General features: G+C 34.0%; 1 protein-coding gene across 1 annotated transcript; it reads right to left on the reverse strand.

Annotated features, from left to right (window-relative positions):
• Positions 1-16,386: 16,386 nt before the first annotated feature.
• LOC110095436 (nuclear polyadenylated RNA-binding protein 3-like) lies at positions 16,387-18,506 on the reverse strand. The gene is made up of 2 exons (XM_020820979.2): positions 18,280-18,506; positions 16,387-17,842 (listed from the first exon to the last, which is right to left on the reverse strand). Exon 2 carries the CDS (start codon positions 17,775-17,777, stop codon positions 16,551-16,553), a length of 1,227 nt encoding a protein of 408 aa, XP_020676638.1. The 5' UTR covers positions 17,778-17,842; positions 18,280-18,506; the 3' UTR covers positions 16,387-16,550.
• Between the last annotated feature and the right edge of the window lie 7,214 nt (positions 18,507-25,720).

Below are 25,720 nucleotides of genomic sequence, written 5' to 3' on the forward strand. Positions count from 1 at the left end.
ATTCTTAAAAATTCTAACAAAATTGTCACTAGATAAATGCATGCACTCTTAATACTATTATTAAATCTCTATATAATATTGATTTTTATCAAGTTGTATTTATTCTCAGAGAAGAAAGCATGAGCCCGCCTCTTAAGCCAACTTAATTCTTTAGATATATGTATATAGTTGGGTTATTGACCCATATTTTATCGAAGTGCTTATAAAATCTAACTCTTTTGTAAGATTTTGAAGTTATGCTTTTTAGGATTACTATCATTTTTAAACATCACTCTGATATTTATTATAGGGAGATTTGCATACATACAACTCTATAATATGATGAGTGTTAGGTTCATGGTGTGCCTCTAGAAATAATATAGATAAAGTAACGATGATACTATTATGCCTAACAGAGACACTAAAGTTTTCATTGTCTTTTGGCTTCCTCGATCTAATCATGAAATATATACACACACCATAATATTCTAAGTCAACAACTACAAAAATCACTTAAAAAATCTAAGTATTAGCTTCTTGAGCCCCTGTTATGAAAATAGTGCCTCTATAATGTGTTTATAGAAATGTTACATCCGCACTAAATATTGTGTTACTTCCAACTTTAAATCCATAGACCAAATGAGAAATAGATATACCTCAAGTGTAGTAAAGTGTTAAGCTAACGATCAACAACTATCCCAGGATGCTTCATATTAAGCATTTTTATACATGATAATAACTTTTGAAATGATGTTTTAATAGACCCTCTTATATAGGTGATGACATGCTCTCGCATTGCCTTACACTCTTACATAGGTGATGACATGCTCTCGCATTGCCTTATGTAGCTCCTTTTCATACTTGTAATAGTCATTTTTGGATTCAAACAAGGGGCATATCCAATGAGATTCTCCCTGATTATATGTCCAATAAACCACGATTGAGCTTACTATTGCCCTTTGGCAAACCCCGCATGCTCGAGATGATATCCCCACACAAGTTCTTTCATCCACTTGCTCTTGCTTGGATGATTCTCTCGCTCCTCACTTTTGTGCGCATTTGTCTTATCCTCCAACCACCAGCTCTCTAATCAAGCCCTAAGCTCAATTCGAGGCTTATAAGGCATGGTATTGCCTTATGGAAGTGGAGAAGACTGGTTCAGTTCAAGAAAGAAAATCAGAGTTTATTACATAAATGGCTACTGATTTAAATACTCACTTAGGTGGTGGTCTAGAATTGCATATTTTGTTTGGCAACTTTTTTTATCCCTATAAGATTTTTAAGCCATTTTGAGTAGTTTAACTTTAACAATCAAAGTATCTACGTTGTAACAATCAAGACTATCTCATTAGTAGGATGTTAGGGGCCAACTTCCCTTCTCTCTTTGTTTTCTTAATCAAAGCATATATTTTAATATCATTTATTCCATTTGAATTAATTGGTATTTCCAAGATTTTTTTCTGTCTTCTTCTATTAGGAATAAGTCCCCTTTTTTCTAGAAATCCACAATTATATTTTTTTAAATTGTAATTTAATTTAAAATTTGAAGGAATTCTAATGGAAGATTGTAATCATCTATCTTTTCTTTAGAACATGGAGCATAATTATGTTTTAAATAGTATCTCTAAAGGCTAGAAGAATTTCTATTTTATTTATTATCATTGCATTATCTACCAAATTTGGAGAGAAAAAATAGCATAAATTTTGGGAGAAAAATTACGATTATTTATATTGCTTTCATTAATATCAAAAGAGATGTGAGTGCTAAGATAAAAAGATGGAATTGCAATTAAGGTTGGAGGGACTAAAATTATTATCTAGTTTTTTGGTGGCTCGTTTCAATCATTCTAGTCACCCATTTGGTTTTTCTCGTGACTTTCCTAGGTTTTTAACACTTTTGAAATTTGGACTATAATGATTAGACGATTTTGTTGTGTCCCAATTATTGGTCGGTAGCCATGGGCTTAGATCTTCTCTTTCTTTCAATTTTATCACGGTACAATCATCCATATTTATAATTGATTCCTGATTTGAGTCTTTCCTTAGGGATGCAAGGAACCAAACGTTCGACGAGCTACTCACTGTGCGGTTCAGTTAAAACTTTTTTGTGATCGTTTAATTAACTAAAAAAATAAACTTGAATAATATTTTAAATACTCGATTCTTAAATAAACAAGTTTGAACACTAATGTGTTCAGCTCATTTATGTTCGTGAACAGCATCATTTAAAGCTCGTGAACAAAATCGACATTAAGCTCGATTCGTGTTCGATTCAGAACTCGTGAATAAGCTCGATAAGAACTCAATTAAAAACACTGAACCCTTCCCTCGTCATTTTTTCCTTGCCATTTTGCCCTAGTTTAATAAAAATCGCTAAATATGTTCATGAACATGCTCGATATAATTGTTTGTTAGGAGGCTCGATAAAGCTCATTTGTTAAGTTAATCAATATCTAGAAGTAGAGCTCTTTTATAGCTCGTTAAGGCTTGTTTGTTTAAAACTCGATGAGCACTAAACGAATCTAACATGAACTGATCATGAACCAAACATGAACATTATTGATTTAAACGAACCAAACATGAACACAAACTATAAAGCTCGAATCAAACACGATCCAAACTTGAACGAGTTGATAATAAATGAACTCAAACATGAACACTCACATACTCAGCTAGACTCGGTTCGTTTGCAGCCCTATCTTGCCTTGAACTGCTAATTTTAGACCCTCTTAGAGCCCTTGAACTTTTTTGTCTTGTTTTTTTAACAAGATTATATTTTCTGATTTTGCATTTTGTTATGCTTGTGCATTTTTTAATCCATCTTTCATGAGTATATTCTAAGCTTTCACACTCAATCCCCATTCACAAAAAAAAAAAGTATTTTAGTTTCATATAATTGAAAAGTAATTAATATTAGCATGTACAAGTTATCTTATTGTGCTCCGCTTGTATTTACTATTTTCCCTCTCTTTAGCCTATATAAGGACAACTATATCTCTGCTTAATTAATAATAATATACACATATTCTTTACTGTTTCCTTCGCTTTTCCTGTTCTTTCCTTTCTTCCTACATGGTATCAAGAGCTACTTGATGGGAGATCAAGATTCAGCCTCCTCTCTCCCTCCCTCCTCCACCGCCCTCGCCGGAAACTGCCCCAACGAACCAGTCATTCCGGCATCCCTGAAATTTCTTGTCACCAACATCAAGAATTTGCTTCCTCATCCTCTCACCACCGAAAATTACCCCATATGGAGAACCCAAATTCTCCAGCAGTTCACGGCTACAGGCTACCTGAGCTATCTCACCGGAGACAACCCTTCCCCACCGGCCGATCAACCCGCAGCGCACGCCGCCTGGAAACTAATTGACAGCACGCTGATTTCGGCCCTTTTCTCTACCATCTCCCCCTCCATCCTGCCATATGTCATCACCACAACCTCCGCCTTCGAAGTTTGGTCGATTCTTGAACGAAGGCTTCAATCGACTTGTCGCTCTCGAGTTCTTCAACTCAAGAACAAACTTCACAATCTACAAATGAAGAATTCATCCATGCAACAATATCTCACGCAAGTCAAGACTCGCGTCGACAGCATTGCCGCCTCCGGCTCCAAAGTCGATCCCGAAGACATCATGCTCTACACTCTTAACGGTCTACCTGCTGCTTACAACCCCTTCAAAACCTTCATCCGGAACTCCCAGACACCATCCGATCTAGATTCGCTATATTCGCTACTTTGCAACGAAGAAATCTACATCAATCAAGAACATCACCACAATAATTCCACCGATCCGTCCGCTCTCTACGCGACTTCGCACAACCAATAACGCGGTCGGACAAACCGTCGCCCGCCCAAGAACTTCAAGAACAACCTGTACCCACCATCTGCACCCAATCCTCCTCCGACTTCAGCCAACAACTCGAGTTCGCAACGCCTCAACTGCCAAATCTGCGGGAAGAATGGTCACATCGCTCTTAACTGTTGGCACCGCTGCAACTTCAAATACGCTCCTACAACAGCCACCACACCCTGTGCTATGCTTTCCAACACTGCTTCCTACCCAACCCAAAATTGGGTTCTAGATACCGGTGCATCAGAACACCTCACACCAGACAACAACAACATTCAGCAATCGACCGCCTACCATGGCTCATCGTCTGTTTCAGTAGCAAATGGTTCCTCTGCTTCCATTCAGAACACCGGACAGGGTCTTCTTCCGCTTCCCGATACTCCTCGTAAGCTACATTTACGTAATATCTTGCATGTTCCCTCTCTAACCCACAATCTGATTTCGGTTTCTAAGCTAACCCGTGACAATTCCATCTCTATAACTTTTGACTCTAACGGCTTTGAAATTAAGGATTCCCAGGATCTTCGACCGCTTCTACGTGGCCGACTCCATAACGGTCTTTACTACATTCATACCGATGCCGACGCACCACCACAAGCTATGCATACCACCGTGGCTCCCTCCTATTTGTGGCATGCGCATCTTGGACATCCACACCGGCAGCTTCTCAACCACATGGCTAAAGCTCTGCCAGCACCGACGCCTACTACCTCACATTTTCTTTGTACTTCTTGTAACGTGGCCAAGAGCCACAAACTTTCTTTTAGCCCACGAACCTCGGCCACATCCTCACCGTTCGAAATTATACATTCGGACGTGTGGGGACCATCGCCGACACCTTCTACGATGGGTTTTCGCTACTATGTTCTCTTTACTGACGACTATACTAGATTTACTTGGATTTATTTTTTGCACACTACGATTCTGTTCTGTTCTGATTTGATCTGATCTGTACGATTCTGATTCAATTTCTGGAATTAAGATTTCTGTGATTTCTGTTCTGATTCGATATACGATTATGTTGATCTGATTTCTATACGGATTTTGTCTGATGTGTTTGATGTGTATTCTGAGGATTTTGATTGGAGGTTTGATGTCTTGCTGAGCTGTTGTAGCTCATCCTTGTTTTCTGCATGGTTTTTAGGTTCTGGGAAAGGGAAGGAAGTTTTGGAGTAGGAGTTCAGAGTCTGATCTTTTATAGGTATTTTGTACTTTTGATTTTTTGTACAGTCATGACTTTTCTGTTCTGTTTTTCTTTCTGTCTGAAAGCCATGAGCTGTATTTGTATATGATTCTTTTTTTTAGGAAGAAAAAGATAGATGATCTGTTCCGCTGCATTTTGATGTTTATAGTAGCTCTGTGTGTCTGTTTCTGTGTGTAAATGTTTGAAAGAAAGTTCTGAAACAAATTCCAAAGCCAGATCCTGGAATCAGTTCAATCAGTTTGAGTTTAGGCACGACCCGATGCGAGCGGGATCCGTCCGGTCGGGTTGGGTCGTGACAAGACTCAAGAAAGGAAAAAATGTACAAACTGACTCAGACCTAGTCTACCCAATCTTGAGCTGATTTCAAATTGCAGTCCGATCGTGTGAACCTGAAATGTCAGTACATAAGGCAGTCGTAGAGAAATAAAATATTTGCTATCATCAAAATCATAAACCATTGATCCGCAACACCAACTTTTGTCTTAATATTCTTATGAATTCTAATGTTGGATGCCTATCTAACAGTCTTCTCTTCTAGACATCCATGATTTTTTTTTAAATTTGTAATTTAATTCAAAATTTGAAGGAATTCTAATGGAAGATTGTAATCCTCTATCTTTTCTTTAGAACTCGGAGCATAATTATGTTATAAATAGTATCTCTAAAGGCTATAAGAATTTCTATTTTATTTATAATAATTGCTTTATCTACCAAATTTGGAGAGAAAAAATAGCATAAATTTTGGGAGAAAAATTACGATTATTTCTATTGCTTTTATTAATATCAAAAGAGATGTGAGTGCTAAGATAAAAAGATGGAATTGCAATTAAGGTTGGAGGGACTAAAATTATTATCTACTTTTTTAATGGCTCGTTTCAATCAATATGATCAACCATCTGGTCTTTCTTGTGACTTTCCTAGGTTTTTAGCACTTTTGAAATTTGGACAATAATTATTAGATGACTTTGTTGTGTCCCAATTATTGGTCGGTAGCCATGGGCCTAGATTTCTCTTTCTTTCAATTCTATCACGGTACAATCATCCATATTTATAATTGGTTCCTGATTTGAGTCTTGCCTTAGGATGCAAGCGAATCAAACGTTCGACGAGCTACTCGTTGTGCGGTTCGGTTAAAACTTTTTTGTGAATGTTTAATTAACTAAAAAACAAAGTTGAATAATATTTTAAATACTCGATTCTTAAATAAACAAGTTTGAACACTAATGTGTTCAGCTCATTTATGTTCGTGAACAACATTTAAAGCTCATGAACAAGCTCGACATTAAGCTCGATTCGTGATCGATTCAGAACTCGTGAATAAGTTCGATAAAAACAATTAAAAACACTAAACCCTTCCCTCGTCTTTTTTTTCTTGTCATTTTACCCTAATTTAAAAAAAATTCGCTAAATATGTTCATGAACATGCTTGATATAATTGTTTGTTAGGAGGCTCGATAAAGCTCGTTTGTTAAGTTAATCAATATCTAGAAGTAGAGCTCTTTTATAGCTCATTAAGGCTTGTTTGTTTAAAGCTCGATAAGCACTAAACGAATCAAACATGAACCAAACATGAACACAAACTATAAAGCTCGAATCAAACACGATCCAAACTTGAACGAGTTGATAATAAATGAACTCAAACATGAACACTCACATACTTGGCTAGACTCGGTTCGTTTGCAGCCCTATCTTGCCTTGAACTGCTAATTTTAGACCCTCTTAGAGCCCTTGAACTTTTTTGTCTTGTTTTTTAACAAGATTCTATTTTCTGATTTTGCATTTTGTTATGCTTGTGCATTTTTTAATCCATCTTTCATGAGTATATTCTGAGCTTTCACACTCAATCCCCATTCACAAAAAAAAAATGTATTTTAGTTTCATATAATTGAAAAGTAATTAAATGAGGCAACTCACTTTTGTCTGTTAGTTGAGAGCTTTGACTATCAACCGAGAAGCCTTAAGTTCTAGTTTTGTATATGTGTGTGAGTTTGACATAATTGACCTAAAGTTCCAAAAAAAAAAAACTTAAATCTACTAATAAAAGTCTTAAATTGTCATATAAGAGACCTTGAAGCATTGAACATAGTGAACTTTGCAAAATTTTGGAGCTGCAGCAAAGAGGAAAGACCTCACACTTTCTAGATTAAAGTAAGTAATAATCATCACTCAATGGGTAGACAAAGCCAAGAGTGGTAGTGCGTTGGAAAACTTAAGGCTCACAGTTATTCTCTGATTGTCTTCTTCAGGCATGAATCCCTACGTCTAGCCGCTACTCTCCAGCTGTGTTGTCCTTTTGTTGATTCTTCGGCATTCACTCTCCAAGCCAAATAGGGAAAGCTTTTGCAGATCCTCTAAGAGCTTTTAATCCCATAATCTCAACTAGAGCTGACAGTCTGAGTTTAAAATCATTTAATCTGATTCTCTCCATCGAATTTCATCAGGATTTGATTGCAAAAACAGCAACAAAATTGTCAAAAATCAGATTTTTTTTAAGAAATCTTCAATCTTAGAGTCAACTTAACACGGCAGAATCCAAAATCCTCATCCATCCTTCTCTTTGATCTTTCTGTGCTTTGGCACAAGAACCAAAGTTTTCTGAGGTTCCCCTGTCCTCTTTGGAAACAAAGGTCCCTCACTTATTTCAAATGTTGTCCTTTTTGGTTGATTCTCTCCCTTGCAGGCTTCCATTTTGCCACATTAGTCCCTCACTCTCTCCAATAAAGCAAATAAGAATATCCACAGGGGAGATTTTGAATCCACTGCAACATACTGAATTCCTTTAAGAACTCCAGAAACAATCACAATCCATTTACTCTCTCCTCCCACTTCATTCCATTCTGCAATGCTTCTCCATTCATTCACCATAAGCATCTTAAGAACTTTTCTTCTCTTCATTTCAATCCTGATACTGCTTCCGGCCTCCACTCAAGAAAGTGTCTTTACTAACCAAGGTATGAAAGAAATCATTCGTGACTATATATGCTCCATAAATGCTCTTCTTAAACAGAATTATATTTCAGGTAGGTCACTGGTAATCCACAAGGAGCTTTCAAAGGTGAGATTTTGATCTTGCCCTTCTCCTCCATACGACCAAATTCTTCCTTTCCAGTTGAAAAAAATTAAACTTGGAGTAATTGTATTGCATTACAGGAAGAAAGAAGCGAGGGGATGCTGCCGGTGAACTCCATGATTGGGTCTAGGCCACCTCGGTGTGAGAGGAGATGCCCCGCTTGCAGCCACTGCGAGCCAGTTCAGGTCCCTGCAACTTCTCAGCAGAGAAGTGCTTCCGTTCATTCCTTTATGATCACCAATGCTAAAGATGACGATTCTAATTACAAGCCCATGAGCTGGAAATGCAAGTGTGGAAGTTTAATCTTCAACCCTTAAAATCTCTTTGGCTTCTCGTTTGTGTAATCAGATTTTGCATTTTTCAAGTATTGAACACCTTAAAAAAACAAGCTCTTGGCTGATTTGATGAAAAGTTGAAGTTTTTTATTTGGTGGTTTTGGGATTCCCCCATGAAAGGTCGCGTCAAGATCAACCAAAGCAGCTTTCAAGCAAATCATATGATTTCAAGCCCTGCATTAGAAGCAAATGATAGATGGGTCTTCTGATACCTTAGGGTAGGCTATCAGACTGAACTGTGACCAAAAGGGGAAGGTTGGATTTTTTTAGTACTATATATTGTTATTTACTTATTTACTAAATAGATTATATTATTTAATATTTGATATAACTTATCTTAATTTAGTGATTGAAAGTATTATTTTGATTGAAATTAAAAAAAAAAAATTTAGATCGGGTCTGCGTCGGAGTGGTTGACGGAAGAAATTTCTCTCAACTCACCTAAGGGTGTCAATATTTGATCGGACCCGAATATTCGGGTTCGGGTCAACCCGAACTTGGTTGGGTTCGGGTTAGGGATTTCAACCCATTTGTAAAATAGGGCCGGATTTGGATTGACCTGGAAACCCGAAATCAATCCGATTTGACCCGTTTTTAATTAATTTAAGAGAGTTTTAAAAGATTTTTATGAAATAAATAAATAATATTTCTAAAAAATAATAAACATTGTTGAATTCCGTTCCCTCCAAATCCAGTAAACCAAAACAGCAATAGCCAAGAAACAAAAATTAAGTTCAGCTCGGCTATAACACCCAGAATTGCTTAAAAATTCATATACCTGGAACAAATTAGGTCTCAAGTAGAAATTCTCCAAAGCAGGAATAAGCTCAGTAATAAGCTTAAAAGAAAAATCACATTCAAAAAATAAATGTGAATGGCATTCCCTGCTGTAAGAACAAAAAGAGCACTCAGCCGTGACAGAGATCCCTCTACTAAGCAGAAGATCCGCAGTTTTAAGTTTCCTAAGAATAGCCATCCAAGCATAGGATGCATACCTCAAAGCAAAACCTTTATGCCAAATATATTTAGCCCAACTAACATCTTCCATATCAGAAAAATAAAATTTAGAGAAGTTATTCAGAGTTTGAGAAACAGCCCCCAACCAGTAAACAGTATGAGTCTTAGAGCTTAGCTCCACCGTCATAATTTTCAAAATAATGTCTCCAGGAATCCCCTCAGGCAAAGTCCACAAATTATTTGAATTTTTTCATTAAGAACCAGCTGATCATATGTAGCTCTTTTGTCTAAGAACATGAAACTGCTCATTTACATTGAATAGTCTCAGACCTAGGGGTGTCAATTCGGGTCAACGGGCAGGGTTCGGGTCGAACTCAGAGCTGACACCGTACTGTTCGGGTCAATCCGAACCCGACCCGTTTTTAAAAAAAGGCCAGGTTTCCGGACCCGAACCAGACCCGATTCAGGTCCGGGTCAACCCGACTCGACACGAATGACCCGAAGTTGACCTAAAATTGATAGTTTTCGGGTAAAAAAATTGGGTCAATATTAAATTTTCGGGTCAAAAAATGGGTCAATCTCGGGGTTCCAAGTCAAATAGGAGTTTTCGTGTCAATTTTGGGTTGATGGGTCAACCCGAACCCGACCCGATTTTTAAAATGGGTTGATTTGTTGAGCCCGAACCCGACCCGTTTCGGGTCCGGGTTGACCCTAACCCGGATTTTTCCAGGTCAGATTTGGGTCGTGTCAAAAATTGACACCCCTACTCAGACTTGCTTTGTATAGAATTTGATTGACTGCATTTTGAGGTTTTGTTGTTATTGATTATATGCAAAGTTAGGTTTCATTTGAGACGGCTTTTTTACTATTTCTTAAAGCAGTTTTTTAGTACAAAAATTAGTCTCAGACTTGCTTTCTTACTGATTCTTAAAGACGTTTTAAGAAATAATAAAAAAGCCATCTCAAATAAAACCTTAATGTGACTAGAGTTGAAGGTTATTGACCTGCATGAATCAACAAATTCCCATTTGTGAAAACCAAATAGAAGAAGAGAGTAAAGAGGCCTCCAAAAAGTAATTTTTTTTTTTGGAAATTTAGGTCAATTCACACATATTGTATACGTAAGACTCGAATCTAAAACCTCTTAATTGATAGTGAAAGCTCTCAATCAACATATCAAGATGATCTCCGCGGCCTTAGAAAGTCTAAAATGGCTTCTATCTTCTAGCAGTTAAGGGAGTGAAAAAGTTTAATCAACAGTAGTCCAAACCTGAAAATGGAATACAGCTACAGTCTACAAGCTAAGGAAAGCCATCTGACAAATGGTCCAACGCCACATTTTGTACCAGCAAATTTGAGCCCTTGATGAATTCAGAACAGGAGATTTGCTTGTCATGCAGTTTACATTATATATATAAATAATCAAAACTAAGTACCATATGTTTATAATTAACTCACTGAGAGTTCAAAGCATTAGAGCATCTCCAACTGAACGTCAAACGAGCATATGGCGTCGTTTAGTTGCTCCAGCCGAACGCCAAATCTTCTGTCATTTACTTGCGGGTGAACAGTGCGACACCAATATTGACGTTGGACTGTTCACCCACGCTATTTTGCTCTCTCAACCGGAAAAACGCGCGAAAAGGAGAAGGATCGTTACATTCGCAGAAGCACATAAAATGACGTTCGATTGGAGCAACATCACGGCATTTTGGAGTTTTGTGGTATTTTGCCGTGAAAAATGGAGTTCTCCGTTGGAAATGCCCTTACTACAGTAATGACTTCATAAGTCATAACAGAGTTTTTGAGTTTTTGAATAATTAAGGCTTCTTTGGGAACAACTTTTTTACTTTTCTTGTAGTAATTTTTTAGTAAAAAAATTTTAATTCAAAAATTTTTTTCTACTAAAAAATTGTTTTATAAAACATTAATAAAGTTGTCCCAAATAAAGGGCTTTTAATTTTTGTACTAAAAAACTGTTTTCAGAAGCAATAAAAAAGTTGTTCCAAATTAATACTAATTTAGGTAACAAATAAATAATAATAGAGGCGACTAATAAAGAAAACAACATACATTATAACAATAAGAGCTTCTCCAACCGAAAATCTCATTTTTCACTCCAAAATACAGTAAAACCAAAAAGTGTCGTGATTTGTCTCCAATCGAACGTCATTTTACCCCCTAACTGTCGCTCTCTTCTTTCGCGTCTTTCTTCCGCATGTTCGGTAGACACGAAAAAATGGCGCAGATGAACAGTGCGACGCCAATATTGGCGTCGCACTGTTCATCCGCGATCAAATGGCGGAGGAAAAGACGTTCTTTTGCGACGTTTGATGGCCTCCATTCGGTTGTTTGTCGGACGGTTGGAGATGGTCTAACTAAATCATATAAATGAAAATCTTCTTAATTAAACCATAAGCAAATCAAAGTATAAACTCATGTAAATAGTAACTGAAAATTTATCAAGAGAGTTTAAATAATAATTTTATACAACATTGTTTCCACTTTCTCATCACTATTCTTCTCTCTCTCACCCTAAACCCTATATATATATATTTATATAAAATATATATATATATATATATATATATATATATATATATATATATATATATATATATATATATATATATATCCCAATTTTATCTTCTTTTGCTCGCTCTTTTACTGTATTTGTTAAACTTATATACAACAAATAAGGTTTTATTTGAGATAGCCTTTTTATTGCCTTTCTAAAGTAGATTTTTAGTAAAATTTTCATAATAAAAGCTGATTTAAAAGTAATAAGAATGCTATCCCAAATGAAGCTTGGGATGACTTTTTTTACTGCTTCTTAAAGCTGTTTCGAGTACAAAAATTGTTAACTTTTGTATTAAGAAGTTGTTTTATAAGAAGCAGTAAGAGAAAGCGTCCAAACGAAACTTTAAGTCTCCCGAAATTTGCTCACCAATCCAATTAAGTCTTTCTACAATGCGACAATTAAGCTTCTATTGTACATTATACAGGGTTTCTATTAATTTTTTTTTTTTAATTCAGTATCTGTAAGCCACATAAGGATTAAACCAATAAATAGATAAATTATAAGCTAATTAATAAAATTTAATCATAAACCGATATAATCAAACTAAAGAAGAAAATATGTTAATATCTTTCTTATGGGCTCCATAAATAGCCTGCTATCTATGCTCTTTGGTTGTGTTGGCATGATAGCAATTAGGGCAGATAGGCCTACAACTAATATTGGCTTGATAATGAGCAACTTTTGTCATATTGAATTTTTTTTTTTTAATTTTTTTTTTAATGTTGAATTGAATATTTGACTAAAAATATTATTAACCAAAATATTTGTTCTATCAAATAAATAAAATCTAGAGGAAATAATCTCTCATTTGCATAAAATATTCTTAATTATGCTTATAGTTAAATATCTTTAAAATGTTGGCTAATTTTGGGGTTCAATTGATTTAGAGAATAATTGGTAACAAGAGCTGCATGAAGATATAACGATCATGACTTTTCATTCTAAATAATTTTGTCTATGTAGAATAAATATATTTACTTAAATTTGTTGCATATCCATCTTACATCTTCAAATTCTTCATTTATTTTAAGATAACAATTTTATAATTTAAATTTAAATTGTATTTTATTTTAGTTTTTAGTATATTCCTATTATGTAATACTATAAATTTGAATCTTTTCTTCTATGTAACATTGTAAGTTCTAACCATGTTTTTAAACTATCTCTAAGCTCTCATTAAATATCAATAATGTATTAAAAATATTATTGAATAGATTCTTCTAAATATGCATGCCACCTAGACAATCACATATTAAACATTATTGAATACTTTATCAATCATAAGCTAATGATTTTTTAGTTAGCTTGATTTGAGTAAGCTAGTCAAGTTATCTCTAGGAAAGACTTATTAAACCCATGCCATCATTTCATAAGGATGCAATTTATGGGGTATTAAGGCCTGTGCTAATTAGCTGCTGAGCTTTCTTCCTGTTATTCTTGAATGGTTATGGATTGATGGTATTTCATTTAGTGGTATGTTCTCCAGTTGCTTTGACATGTTCCCCAACTACTTCTGGTTGTCTATTAGAGCATTTTGTTTATTAGGTGGTATCTCTTTGATTTTTGTGGCTGACATGTTTACCTGATACCTTCTTCAATTCTAGTGATTATTTGCGACCATCTATAGTCAATGATGAATGGTTTACATTAGGCTTTTGGTTTTTTGGATGGACGCTTCAGCAACTAGCTTCTATGTTTTGAATGGTCATTCCAGACAACCAAGGGAGCATCCTTTCTTAGTAAATTTTTGTTGATGTTGATGTAGTTTTGCCCATTATGAGTCTCTTTTTTTCTCTTATGTTATTTTTTCCTATCTTCTAAGCCCTATTGTTGGAACAAGCTACTTGTTTTCTAGTTGCAGCTTATTGACTGTTTTTTGTTTCTTTCTTACTCAAGTTGCAAAATTTCTTTCACTTATAACTAATTTTTGTTATTGAAAATGGGTGTTGCCCCTAAATTTCCCAAACACAAAAAAAAAAGGGAAAGAATATACCTAAGTCAAAAATTGGCCAACTCTAGAAATAAGCCCAATTCATTACATTGGGAACATGATTTTTATAGAGCTTTTGAAAAATTTAGATATCACCATCACCTATGTTAACTATTGCTTGGAGTAGTTATTATAGCCTATAAACATGACAACACTCCACTGTAGTTGTTGAATAGACATCATCCATAGAGCTATGTTGTCGTGGGCACTTTTATTTTTGGTGAGCCACCCAAAAAGCCACTATTCAATCATTATCACTAACCCGACTATTATAGACACCTCAAATCATGCCATAGTCCCCTCCTTAAGTTATATAATGTCCTAGCCCTTAAATATATCCGATCCCCCACCCTTGGGCTCACAATAATTGCACTCAAATTTGCACTATCTTGATCTTTAGGTCAACAATAGGTACCAATCCCTTGGGTTGTGCAGCTACAACATTGGGGTCAATGACAACCAATACCTATAGATTTGTTAACACTTTTAGGCATATTATAACAACAATCCTCAAGTATGACACAATAACCTCTTTAGGTTTGCTGTCATGCATTTGGGCTTGTTGTAGCTATCACACGTTAATTTGTCATAACTGCATTTTCAAAGACATTGCTTTTAAGTTTTCCACACTCTCTCTCTACCCTTACTTCTCCATCACCGCTATCAAATTTAGTCTTTGTTTGAAACATCATTTTAATAGCTTTCCTGTTAAGAAAAATTAGTGTGTTTGAAAGATAGTTTTTCCCACTATTTTAAAGTTTTGCTTTTAAAAAGCCGCTTAAAAAAAATCATTTTTGAAACAGTGATTGAGAAAAAAGCTTCTGAAAGGAAAAAATAAAAGAGTTTAAACAGCTAAAAACAAAGCCTTATTATCATCACTATGTCATGACCAACATTTCAATTTTTATTGCCAAGAATAGCATCAAATGATGTTAGCCATCACATTTATATGACTATCAACTGAAGTTTGATGTCATTGTTATCACTACAATATGTTTAATCATGTCAAAAGACATTATTGTACATGTCTCTTTCAAGATAAGAAGAAAAACAAACAATCATACTAAAAAAGTACACTCAACTTGATTTTCATTTTAAAAACTTCTCTTCTATGTTTATTATGCAAGTATGAGCCAAAAAAATTATGATAAACTATTTGTAACAAACAAACATTATAAATTTTTTAAGTTTTTTCATCATAATGAACTACTTAAAATATATGTCAATGTTGAAATACTAAGTGGTTGTTGGTATTTACCCATGAGATTAATATTTTTAGTTCAAAATAGATTTGAACATTAATATATTTAACCTAACTTCAGACCTACTTGGAACACAATTTCTAACAAGTGATATCATGATTTGGCTAGGATCTAACACTTCGTAGTTTCCATAAATTTTAGCAACCTTCTATTGTGTTATATGACATCAGATAATTCAATCATATATCGATATGTTGACGTTGAAATATCATTGACTCTCATTTATAGTAGTAAACGTTTGAGTTAAAAATAAATTTAATTATTAATATATCTACCCTAACTTCAACTCCCCCTAAAACATGAGAAATTATTATGTGCGAAGTCCAAACAGAGAAACGTCTGGATTTTGTGAGGTTACATAGTAAATACACAACAAATATACAATTTTATTTTTTGCTGTGTATGTACTATGTATTTAATGTGTACCCTCGCAAAATCCGGAACGAAATCTACACATAATAATCTCTACTAATTAAGACACACCGCAACAATTGAAAAAAAAAACACATATACACTTAAATATTAATATTCAAATCAATATAATTAGAATTTACAATTATTAACTTATGGTACTTCATAGATACAAATTTAAACAAGCATATTATCACATACTCATACATGGATATATATAGGCTAAATTCCCTTATTTGTAAGAAAATTAAATTATGAATTTTTTTTTATATTATTAGTGTGAAACTTCTTGAGTTAAATGAAATTAAATCCTTAAACATCAAGATTTTTTTTTTATGTAATGGACGAAATTTCATTAAAAACTTCAAAGTCGAACGCACTTGTACGAGAGTACTCCTAATATAAATGATCTCCTGGGAAGTTAAACCAAGCGGATAAAATCATCAGGTCATTAAGTCAAAGCTGATAATATATTAATGGTTTAGAGAGCTTGCACTATTACAATTGGCCAATATATTAAATATAATTTCAAATTTATTTTTATTAAATCAGCTAATATTGTAATATGTTTATGTGGGTGCTTTCAAGGACCTGAAGATTTTGGAAATGGATACAAATACCTTTTTAAAGTGGTAGCTTATCTTCAAATTATATTGAAAGGGCAGTTGGTTGGACTAGCCTCCATACAAAAAGAAAAATATTTGTATATAATAATGCATAAAAAACACCTCTATTTGTCTAATGGATAAAATTAATATTAAAGTGTCAATAAGAAAAAAAATTATCTTTCCAAACATAGAATCTCATTGATTACAAAACTATGAAAAATATTACAGAGACTTTAAGAGGATTCTTAGCTACATGACTAGTTTTGTTACAAAAGATGGCTCAGTTTGATGAGAACATGCCATTACTGTTCAGTTTCCTCATAATCATGCCTTATATCATTATGGATTTCTGGTAATGTCGACAGGTCAGTGCGAGCCTCCCTCTCTTCTTCTGTTAGAGTAGTTTGAGACAGACTAATCTCATTCTTGTTGAAAGATATGGTCGCAAACTGATCATCTGATTCTTGTTCTTCATTTATCTTCGACTTGAGATGATGATCAAATTCAACCACCAAGTCTTTTGATTTAGCATGGTTTTCCCCTATAGTTGCATTCTGAATGGTCTGCTTTTGACTAACTACCATCAAGCTCGCAGTTTCATTCACTATAATCTCTTTGTAAGACGGCGAATTCGCAATTGCGGAAAGGTTTCGATTTTCCATAAGACTTTCAGACAGATTTGTTGTGGAAATAGTTGTAACCATAGGTAATCTTATTGTTGTTGAATTTGTAAGCAACAAATTGGGATTGCTCTCTTCAACAGATATTGGACTTGAGTTGGAATCATTTTCATATTTGGAAACTCCAAAAACTGATTCACTTTTCTCTGATGAAGTCCCATTCATAGAATGATTACCAGCTTCATGAAAAGTAGCATTTCCTCTCAAGCCAATATTACTATGATTGCCTACAAAACCATTCAAATCCCCATTGTTTGTACTATTGTAAATCTTATTAGAAACATCAACAGATACATTGGTTGAACTTCCCTTCAGATTTGCATCCATATTGTTTGGTTTCTCTTCATCCAAACCTCTTGCATCTGCATGTTCTGCCTCTGTTTCAGTCAAATTATCCACATGTTCCAGGCGATCAACTGAGTTGGCTTCCCCCACAAGACTTCCATTCTCTTCTTCATTTTTCAACTCGATTTCTAGCTCGTTTTCGTCACCTCGCTGTTCTCGATCTTGCTCATCAATCCAATCATCGACATCGCCTCCCCCTTCTTCATCTCGGGCATCTTCCTTCTTCATTTCCAGCTCTTGGAACTCATCTTCATCGACATCGCGGGTCTCTCTCATCAGTTCATCCCTCTTGACTGATGGAAGGTCCTTCCTGCCAAACCGAAAGGAAAAAGCCTGATCTTCAACTTCTTTCCTCTCTACAAAAGCTCTTTTCTTGTCATGAGAGTGCTTGACCTGGTACACCAGCCAAATGCATATAGCAAGCAAGAGGCATATCTGAAGGAAATGTCTAAATCTAAAACCCCCCTTGTATCTTTGATTCCTGCTTGATGATTGCCTCATCATGAGGAAAGGAGCTTCACAACAAGCGCTCAAACAATCAAACAAAATCCTTCTATTTGAGGAAATCACTGCATTTATTTTCACCAAGCATTATATAAATTCAGTAAACAGCATGGTCATTATAAGGCCAAATCGACATCTATGAACAGTTACAGCTTCAGTGCAACATTAAGAACATCAGCACCCTGGAACAAGCTTAATCAAACGGCAAGTGCTCTTCTTAGACAAGAAAGGAAGCAAGAAAAACCCTAGCTTTCCCCAACATCGACCACCACAATCATAAAATGTCAAAAAACCTGTCGCCCCACATCAAAATCTAACCTTTTTGCATTCCGAACAAAACCCATCCACTAAGGCTACAAAGAAAGCCAAAACAGCCACCTAAAACCCCCAACAAAATCAAATCGCAGAACAAGATCTAACATTTTAAAGCAAAGGAAGCTCCTTTTTCCGACACCCATGTAGTTTAAGAAATCTAGAACCTAGATAAGAAAGGCTTGCATACCTGAAGCTCTTCTAAGTCCTTGAGGTGAAGAGGGAATAAGAGAAGAGGAGAGACTATTTGAAGAAGGCTTTTGACAAGTTTTGAAGTGGAGCGCTCACGGCATTCAACTGCCCATCTCCCACAAAGTCATGAGTACTTTGCTGGAGCCATTAGTGGTACTGTACTTCGATTAGGTGGGAGTCCAAAGTGAGAGCCTGTACACACCAAGTGGCCCCTTACTGCTTTTTAGCATGATTTTAAGTTCTGTAGTCAATTTTTCTGTAAAGTGCTTTTATTTAGACTGCAAGCAAAAGTTGTTGAGTTATATCGGCCTGTTCAATTTTAATTGTTGGAGAGTTGAAGAATCTGACAAGTTTTCTTGATTGTAGTGTTTTTTTTTTTTTTACATTTAGGTCATTTAAGGCAAATTCACACACAACGCATACAGAAAGACTGGAATCCAAGACTTCTTAGTTGGAAGTATAAGCTCTCAACCAACAAGCCAACGTGAGTTGTGTTCTTGGTTGTAGTGTTGCGCTGGAGCATGTATGTAATTGAATCGAAAGAAGGATTGTTTTTGAACTATTAAGAAGCTGTTTGGTTATAAATTCTGAAAATTATGAAAGTGATTGTATTTGGTTAAAAAGCTACTTGGTTGGATCAAAAAGGAATGTAAAATAAAATGGAATATAATGTACAAGAAAAATGATATATTTAAAATTATTTAGATGAGTGTAAAATATAGTCAAATGAATGTAATGTAAAGACTAATAATGATGGTGGTCAGTGGATGACGGATGATGATTATGGGTGACAACCAACAACGAGAGGCGGTCGGTGGCAACGACAATGATGTTGAGACAATGAGCAGCGGGGAGGCGATAACAGTGGCTAATGAGCGATGGCCAATGGAGAGTCAAGGGTGAAAGCGATTGTGGCTATCGACAACAGTGGCGATGACAAAGATGTGGGAGACTGGAATTTAAATATTAATAATTAAAAATAAATTTATATATATATATATATGATCTCATTGTTTGAAATCATAATTAGTATAAATAACATTTAAATTGATTATTAACTAATTTAATACAATATTGAATAAGTAAATTAAATTTTAATTAGGCTAGAAGTATTACTATTTTTAAATAATATTTTTATTATTTAATAATAGTTTTTTAAGATTAATTTAAATTGTAATTAACATATTTATATCTAATTTATTTAATAAATTGTTAGCATATTGGTAACTAATTAAATAATTAACTAACCACAACGAAAATAATTTAAATTAAAAGCTTCTATAAAATAATCAAGAATCATACTAACCTTAAAAGCTTTATAGATTGAATTGGTAATTAGATTTATTTTTGTGACAATGATTGTTATCAATGATGTGAAGATAGATAAGTGGGCATAAATTGAACAAATGAAGATAACACTTAGGCTTCGTTTGGGATAGATTTTGTCCATTAATTTTTTATTGTTTTTAAGAAATTTTTCAACTAAAAATGTGCTTTAAAACACAGTAAGAAAGCTATCCAAAACAAAACCTTAGTTGTTGTGAGAAGTTCTAATCTTTTAGAAATAGATTGTATCATAATGATAACATACTGGCATGATTGGGAGAGATTATTAAGTGCGGAGTCCGAATGCGGAGAACCGTTTGGTTGTGTGACTGTGAACAGCAAAAGCACAATTACTGTTCACCATTGTGTTTTTACTATTCACAGTCAGAAAGCATAATTGTTCTCTGTGTCTATACTCCGCATGTAATAATCATTCTACGATTTGAGGGGATGACATTCTATTTGTATTATGGTGAGCTAAGGGGGTTAACTCGATGAGCCATGGACTTTACTAATGGAAAAGATGATAACTATATCACCATAGTAATTCACTTGCTATGTGTGGAATTTGATTACATGCAAAAAAAAGTTAAAGAGAGATGATTGGGGTAGCTTGCACTCGAATTGACTGATTTGGAAGCATTAAAGCCCTGATCCGATAGATTTAGCTATTAAAAAAAAATTGTATGATCTACCAAATCTTGTATTTGTTATTTAATTGGGCTTGCTCATTATCTAACTTAACAGATGCTAGAAAAATTAAATATTAATTATATTTGATACATTCGAGCATAAATCTCGAGGTATATTCGAGTTGGAAATTTTCAAAATTAAATTTGGGATCATCTAAGCTCCAATTTAAGCAAACTTATAATCAAATTGAATATCTCAAAGAGACGAACTCAACGACACCAAAATCAATCCAATCCGAACCGCCCGAATGAGCTCAAATCAAGGGATTGAAGAACATTCGGAAGGTTCAAAGCAGAAATTAGATGATCAATGCTTATAGTCAAATCGACTAGCTCGGCGAGACGAATCCAACGAGCTTAAGATCACTTATTTCCAACATTATTAAAGTACTTAAATGCTTGATGAATGCTCTATGATTAATAGAATCAATATGGGCCGTCCGATAGAGCACTCTGAATTTATCCTAAACCTTCTCCGTATGTACGGGGCATGCCACTCTTTCAAGATTTTTCACATAAAAATTCTAGGATCTCTTATGGCATGTTATAACCTTCTATGGGCTTGATCTTCCTACAAAACTATGACGTTTAACTTTATATCTCTATACCGCCGCAAATGTTCCAACCCGCAACAATAATACTTTATAATTTATTTTTCTAGAAAACAAATTTTTGCTACATGAGGGAATTTTATCATCGATAATTAATGATGGAATCATCATTAAACAAATTGATTGGCCGAGTTTTTTGTCGTAAAGCTTGGGTCTATTTGAGACAGCTTTCTTGTTGCTTTGTTTTTTCATATAACAATCATAATTTCACTCATGCTTTGTTTGAGACAGCTTTTTTACTGTTTTTCTAAAATAGTTTTTAATGCAAACTTGTTCTTACTGTTTTTTAAAAAATTTATACTAAAAAGCTTGTTTAGAAAGCAATATGAAAGATGTCCCAAATAAAGCCTTAAATTTCTACTTTTTTTTTGCCGCTTTAACATTATTTTTTAAAAAAATTGATGAAAAAAATACTTTTTATAATTTAAATAATTAAATCATCGTTCTTACAATAGTAATTTCAGAAGAACCCTTTTATTAAAAAAATTTGTATAGCCGTCCCAATATGAAAATTTCGTTGAACATTCCACTAAGACTTAGGTTTCATTTGGAACGGCTTTTCTATTAAGAAGCATAAAAAAGCCGTCCCAAACGAAGCCTTAGATTATATTTGGGATGACTTTCTTAATGCTTCTTAAAGTAATTTTCTACTATAAAATTAAAAATTTTGAATTAAAAAATTATTTTAAGAAGCAGTAATAAAGTAATCCCAAACGAAGCCTCAGACTTTATTTAGAACAGATTTCAATATTAAAAGAAAATTTTAAATTAAAAATTTTTGTACTAAAATATAATTTTTAAAAATTCTGAAAAAGCTGTCCCAAAGGAAGCCTTAATCATTAAATAGCTCACGGGTTGTCCCAAATCCCTCTCTTCGTCACTCCGTTGGCTCTGTCCGACGGGAAATTATTATGTGCGGTCACTGGACTATCGGATGTCAATCAAAATGCATCACGTCACCTGATACACAACGGTACATAGTGTATAAGTGACGTGGCGCGTCATTATTGCCCTCCAGATAATATCTGGTGACCGCATGTAATAATTTCTCCTATCGGACATGCTTGCTGCCACTCTCCCTCCCCTGCTTCATTCGACTCATCGCCACTCTTCCTCTCTCATTTTGTCACTCCATCATCATGCCCCATTTGGGCGGCTAGTCATTTTCTCTCCTTCACTCTACTCGACTCTCTTATGCTCTTCCTCGCTCTGTCAGACCAACACTAGGTCCCTCTTCTTCTCCTTTGTTATCTCTCTCTATCTCTTAGCCTCACCATTCATGGTCGCTCACCACTGACCGAACCGCATCGCCACCATCCAAGTACTCATTGCGACAATCCATAATGATGGGGACTGCCGCTCCCGCCTCCTTGCGTAGCCTAGGTCCCAACCAACAACTTCGGAAAATCGTCGGTCTCAACATATAACAACTATGAATTTTACTCATTAGGTTCATGCATGACAAGCCCCAATTAGGAGTATTATGGAAACTAATCAATGTGTTCCAATACATTGGACATTGATGATAGTGATTATTGATTTGCGATTAGACATTCATAATTTCATCAAACCAAAAAAGTTTATGATACACATTGATTAGGTACTATGGTTATCAATCATCAATATCTTAGAACTATGAAGATTCTAAATATTAGATCAAATTGGCACAAATGGGGAACATTGAAGGTGTCATAAGAAGTTTTTTCTCATATCTTTATAGAATTATTCTATTTGCGCATTGAGATTGATCATTTCATCATGCTCTTAATGGTGTAGATCACTAAGTTGTGTTATGTGTAACCAAGATGATTAACATTAAAAAAATATTAGCTTTAAGGTTTTAATTAGCTATATCAGAAAGACCTTGATCTCATTAAGAGGTTGAACACCTTCCTTTAGATATATAGAAGGTTCATTGTAGTGGCTTCGATCATCTTCCTGACAAGCTTTGATGATGGCTTACATGGGGTAAGCAAACTTGAGCAAGCTTGTAGTGTGTTCATGAGCAATTATTCAAATTTATTTTAAAAAAAAAAGAGCCAAACATAATAAAATAGTATTCTTTTATCACTAACTAATATATAAGATACATGGTCAAAAATTGACTTAATTGAGCACGAATCTCGATTCATATTTGAATTGAAAACTTTTAGATTTAAATCTTGGACCATTTGAACTTTGGTTTTAGAATTTTATAGTCAAATTGAACGTGTCAATAAGACAAACCCAAGAATATAAAAAATTGATATGATCCGACTCTAGTAAGCCCAAATTAAACATTTCAAGTAAAATTAAAAACTTTAAGAAATTAATTTGAGGACTAAATAATCTACAAATATTGCATGCTTCTTAGCTTATAGTCAAGCCTAATATATATATATATATATATGCTCAAGAGAGAGGGCTTAGACATTAGCTTAAGATCCAAGAGAATTCAAAGGCTTAAAGATTCCTTGAGCTCCAACACCAATCACCATCATCAGACCATGATTTGACTACTACTATAACATCATCATCGGATCATAGTTTGACTAGGTCCTTTGACCTCTCTCACCTGACAATGATCACCTGACTACTATCGTTGACTATGTTCATTTGACTACTGTTGTTCGATTATGATCTTGTGATCATCATTGTTAGACTATAATCTTTTGATTATTGTCACCCGACTACATTCCTCTAAACCCTATCGACTGATTACAGTCATTGGACCACCATCATCCGACTATAATTTTCAAACCACTGTCGCCCTACAACTTTCTAACGGTTGCCAAACTACAATCCCCCGACTATCATCACCTAACTATGATCACACAACATTTGTTGCCCTATTTTAATCCTCCAACAAATATTGCTAGATTACATTCCTTCTACCACTATTACTCGATTATAATCCTTCGAACACAATCATCTGACTATAACCCTCTGATCACGATCACGAAATGACGATCCTTCGAAGACCATTGCTCATGTATGATCCTCCGACCAACATCTTCTAACTACGATCCTTTGACCACCATTAACTCACTACAATCCTCTGACCACTATTAATGTGTGTTGGATACTCAAATAAATCTAAAACTTTAATCTTACTCTCTATGTTGTTATGAATGTTCAAACACAAAACAATATGTGTAATGAATTTGGTTCAATAATAAAATAATATCAAAATATTTGTTCATTATTATCTCGTTTTCTTAACGAATGAATCAAATTCAAATTTCTTAACAAGTTAAATACTAACTATTCATAAATACAAGCTGTTAAGATAGCCCTGTATGGACCACTTAAAATAATTTCATATGTTATTTTTAAAAATAAGATCTCATTCAATTACAATATTTTAATAATTTACATTAATATCATAATTTTAAATACCATTGTAGGCTTTTTTAACAAATCTTATCAAATTGACACCCTTTGAAGAACCATTGATCTCATTATGTAAATTTTTTTTTCTTTTTAGCCAACATTTCTTTGTTATTGCATGCAAAATTATGGGCCATAAATCCATAAACAATGTAAAAACAAAGACTATAATCTGCCCATATAAAGTTTGATCCATATAATTCATAGTATAAATTATTCATGAGAAGGCAAAATTAATTCATTCTGAAGATCAATAAAATAAGTTGAGAATTACATTTTAAGATGGAGTCCTCTTGATTTTTTTTATTATTTTATAAATAAATAGGAAAATAGTTTCTACAAAAGATTAATAAAAGATAAAAAAATCTCAAATTTAAATAAATCAATTCTTCTCTTGAATTTATTTTATATATTCATATTAGGCTAAGATATTCTAACATGTTTTGCATTATGGTAGACTTTAGAGTATTTCGATTATTTGCACTAATCTCAATGTGATTCTAAAGGCTTTGAAGTCCATCTTGGAATAAAACTTGTTAGGATGTCCTTTTGTAATTTTTTCCAATAACTTATTGTATCATTTATTCTTGAAAATAATAAAAAATTGATTTATTATATTTTTATAATTGTTTTTTTAGTTTTATATACAATGGATATGTATATAATAGTGAACTTAAATAAAACCAATATTATTATTGGGTTATCTATTTATGGTAAATTTATTTTAAGTAAATCACCAGAGAATTTTTGTTTATTTTTAAAAATTTTATTCATGTAATTAATTCCATCAAGCCAAATTAAATAAAAGAAGATTTTTCCCTTAAGGAATTGTATGATTTGTTGAAAAAAGAATGCATAATAAAAATAAATATAATATAAAACAAATATAATATAAAACAAATATAATATATTTCATTTTTTATATGTTCGATTTGAATTAAAATGAATTCAATGTAAAGTATAACAATGATATCTAACAATGACTGTCAGCAGTTGTGGCGATCAATGGTGGCAGCCTGTGGGGGCAGCTATCGATGATTGCAACAACGGTTGATAGATACCAGGGGCCAGTGGTGTCGAAGGGCTGTAGCGGGTTGTTGCTGTGGCGGATTGCAATAATGAATGAAAAAGAATTTATGGTTTATTTTAAAATTAACCAATTAATAGATTTTGAAAAAAACTAAAAAAAAAAAACAAAAAAACAAGAGCGTATACTTTAAATTAATCAATAAAAAATATTATATTTGAAGCAATTTATCTAATAGTCAAAATTTTAAACAGATGCATTTAATTTATATTAAATCAATAACACAACAAATCAAACAGGCTTTTAATTTACAGTTTTTTTCAACATATGAGAGTTCATTTAAAACCCACATTTTTTGCCCCAAGGACCAGAAAATTCTAAGTCAAAAGTGCTATGCGATCTATCTGCCGAAGC

The sequence above is a fragment of the Dendrobium catenatum genome, unplaced genomic scaffold, assembly GCF_001605985.2.
Source record: "Dendrobium catenatum unplaced genomic scaffold, ASM160598v2 fragScaff_scaffold_370, whole genome shotgun sequence".
Taxonomy (NCBI): domain Eukaryota; kingdom Viridiplantae; phylum Streptophyta; class Magnoliopsida; order Asparagales; family Orchidaceae; genus Dendrobium; species Dendrobium catenatum.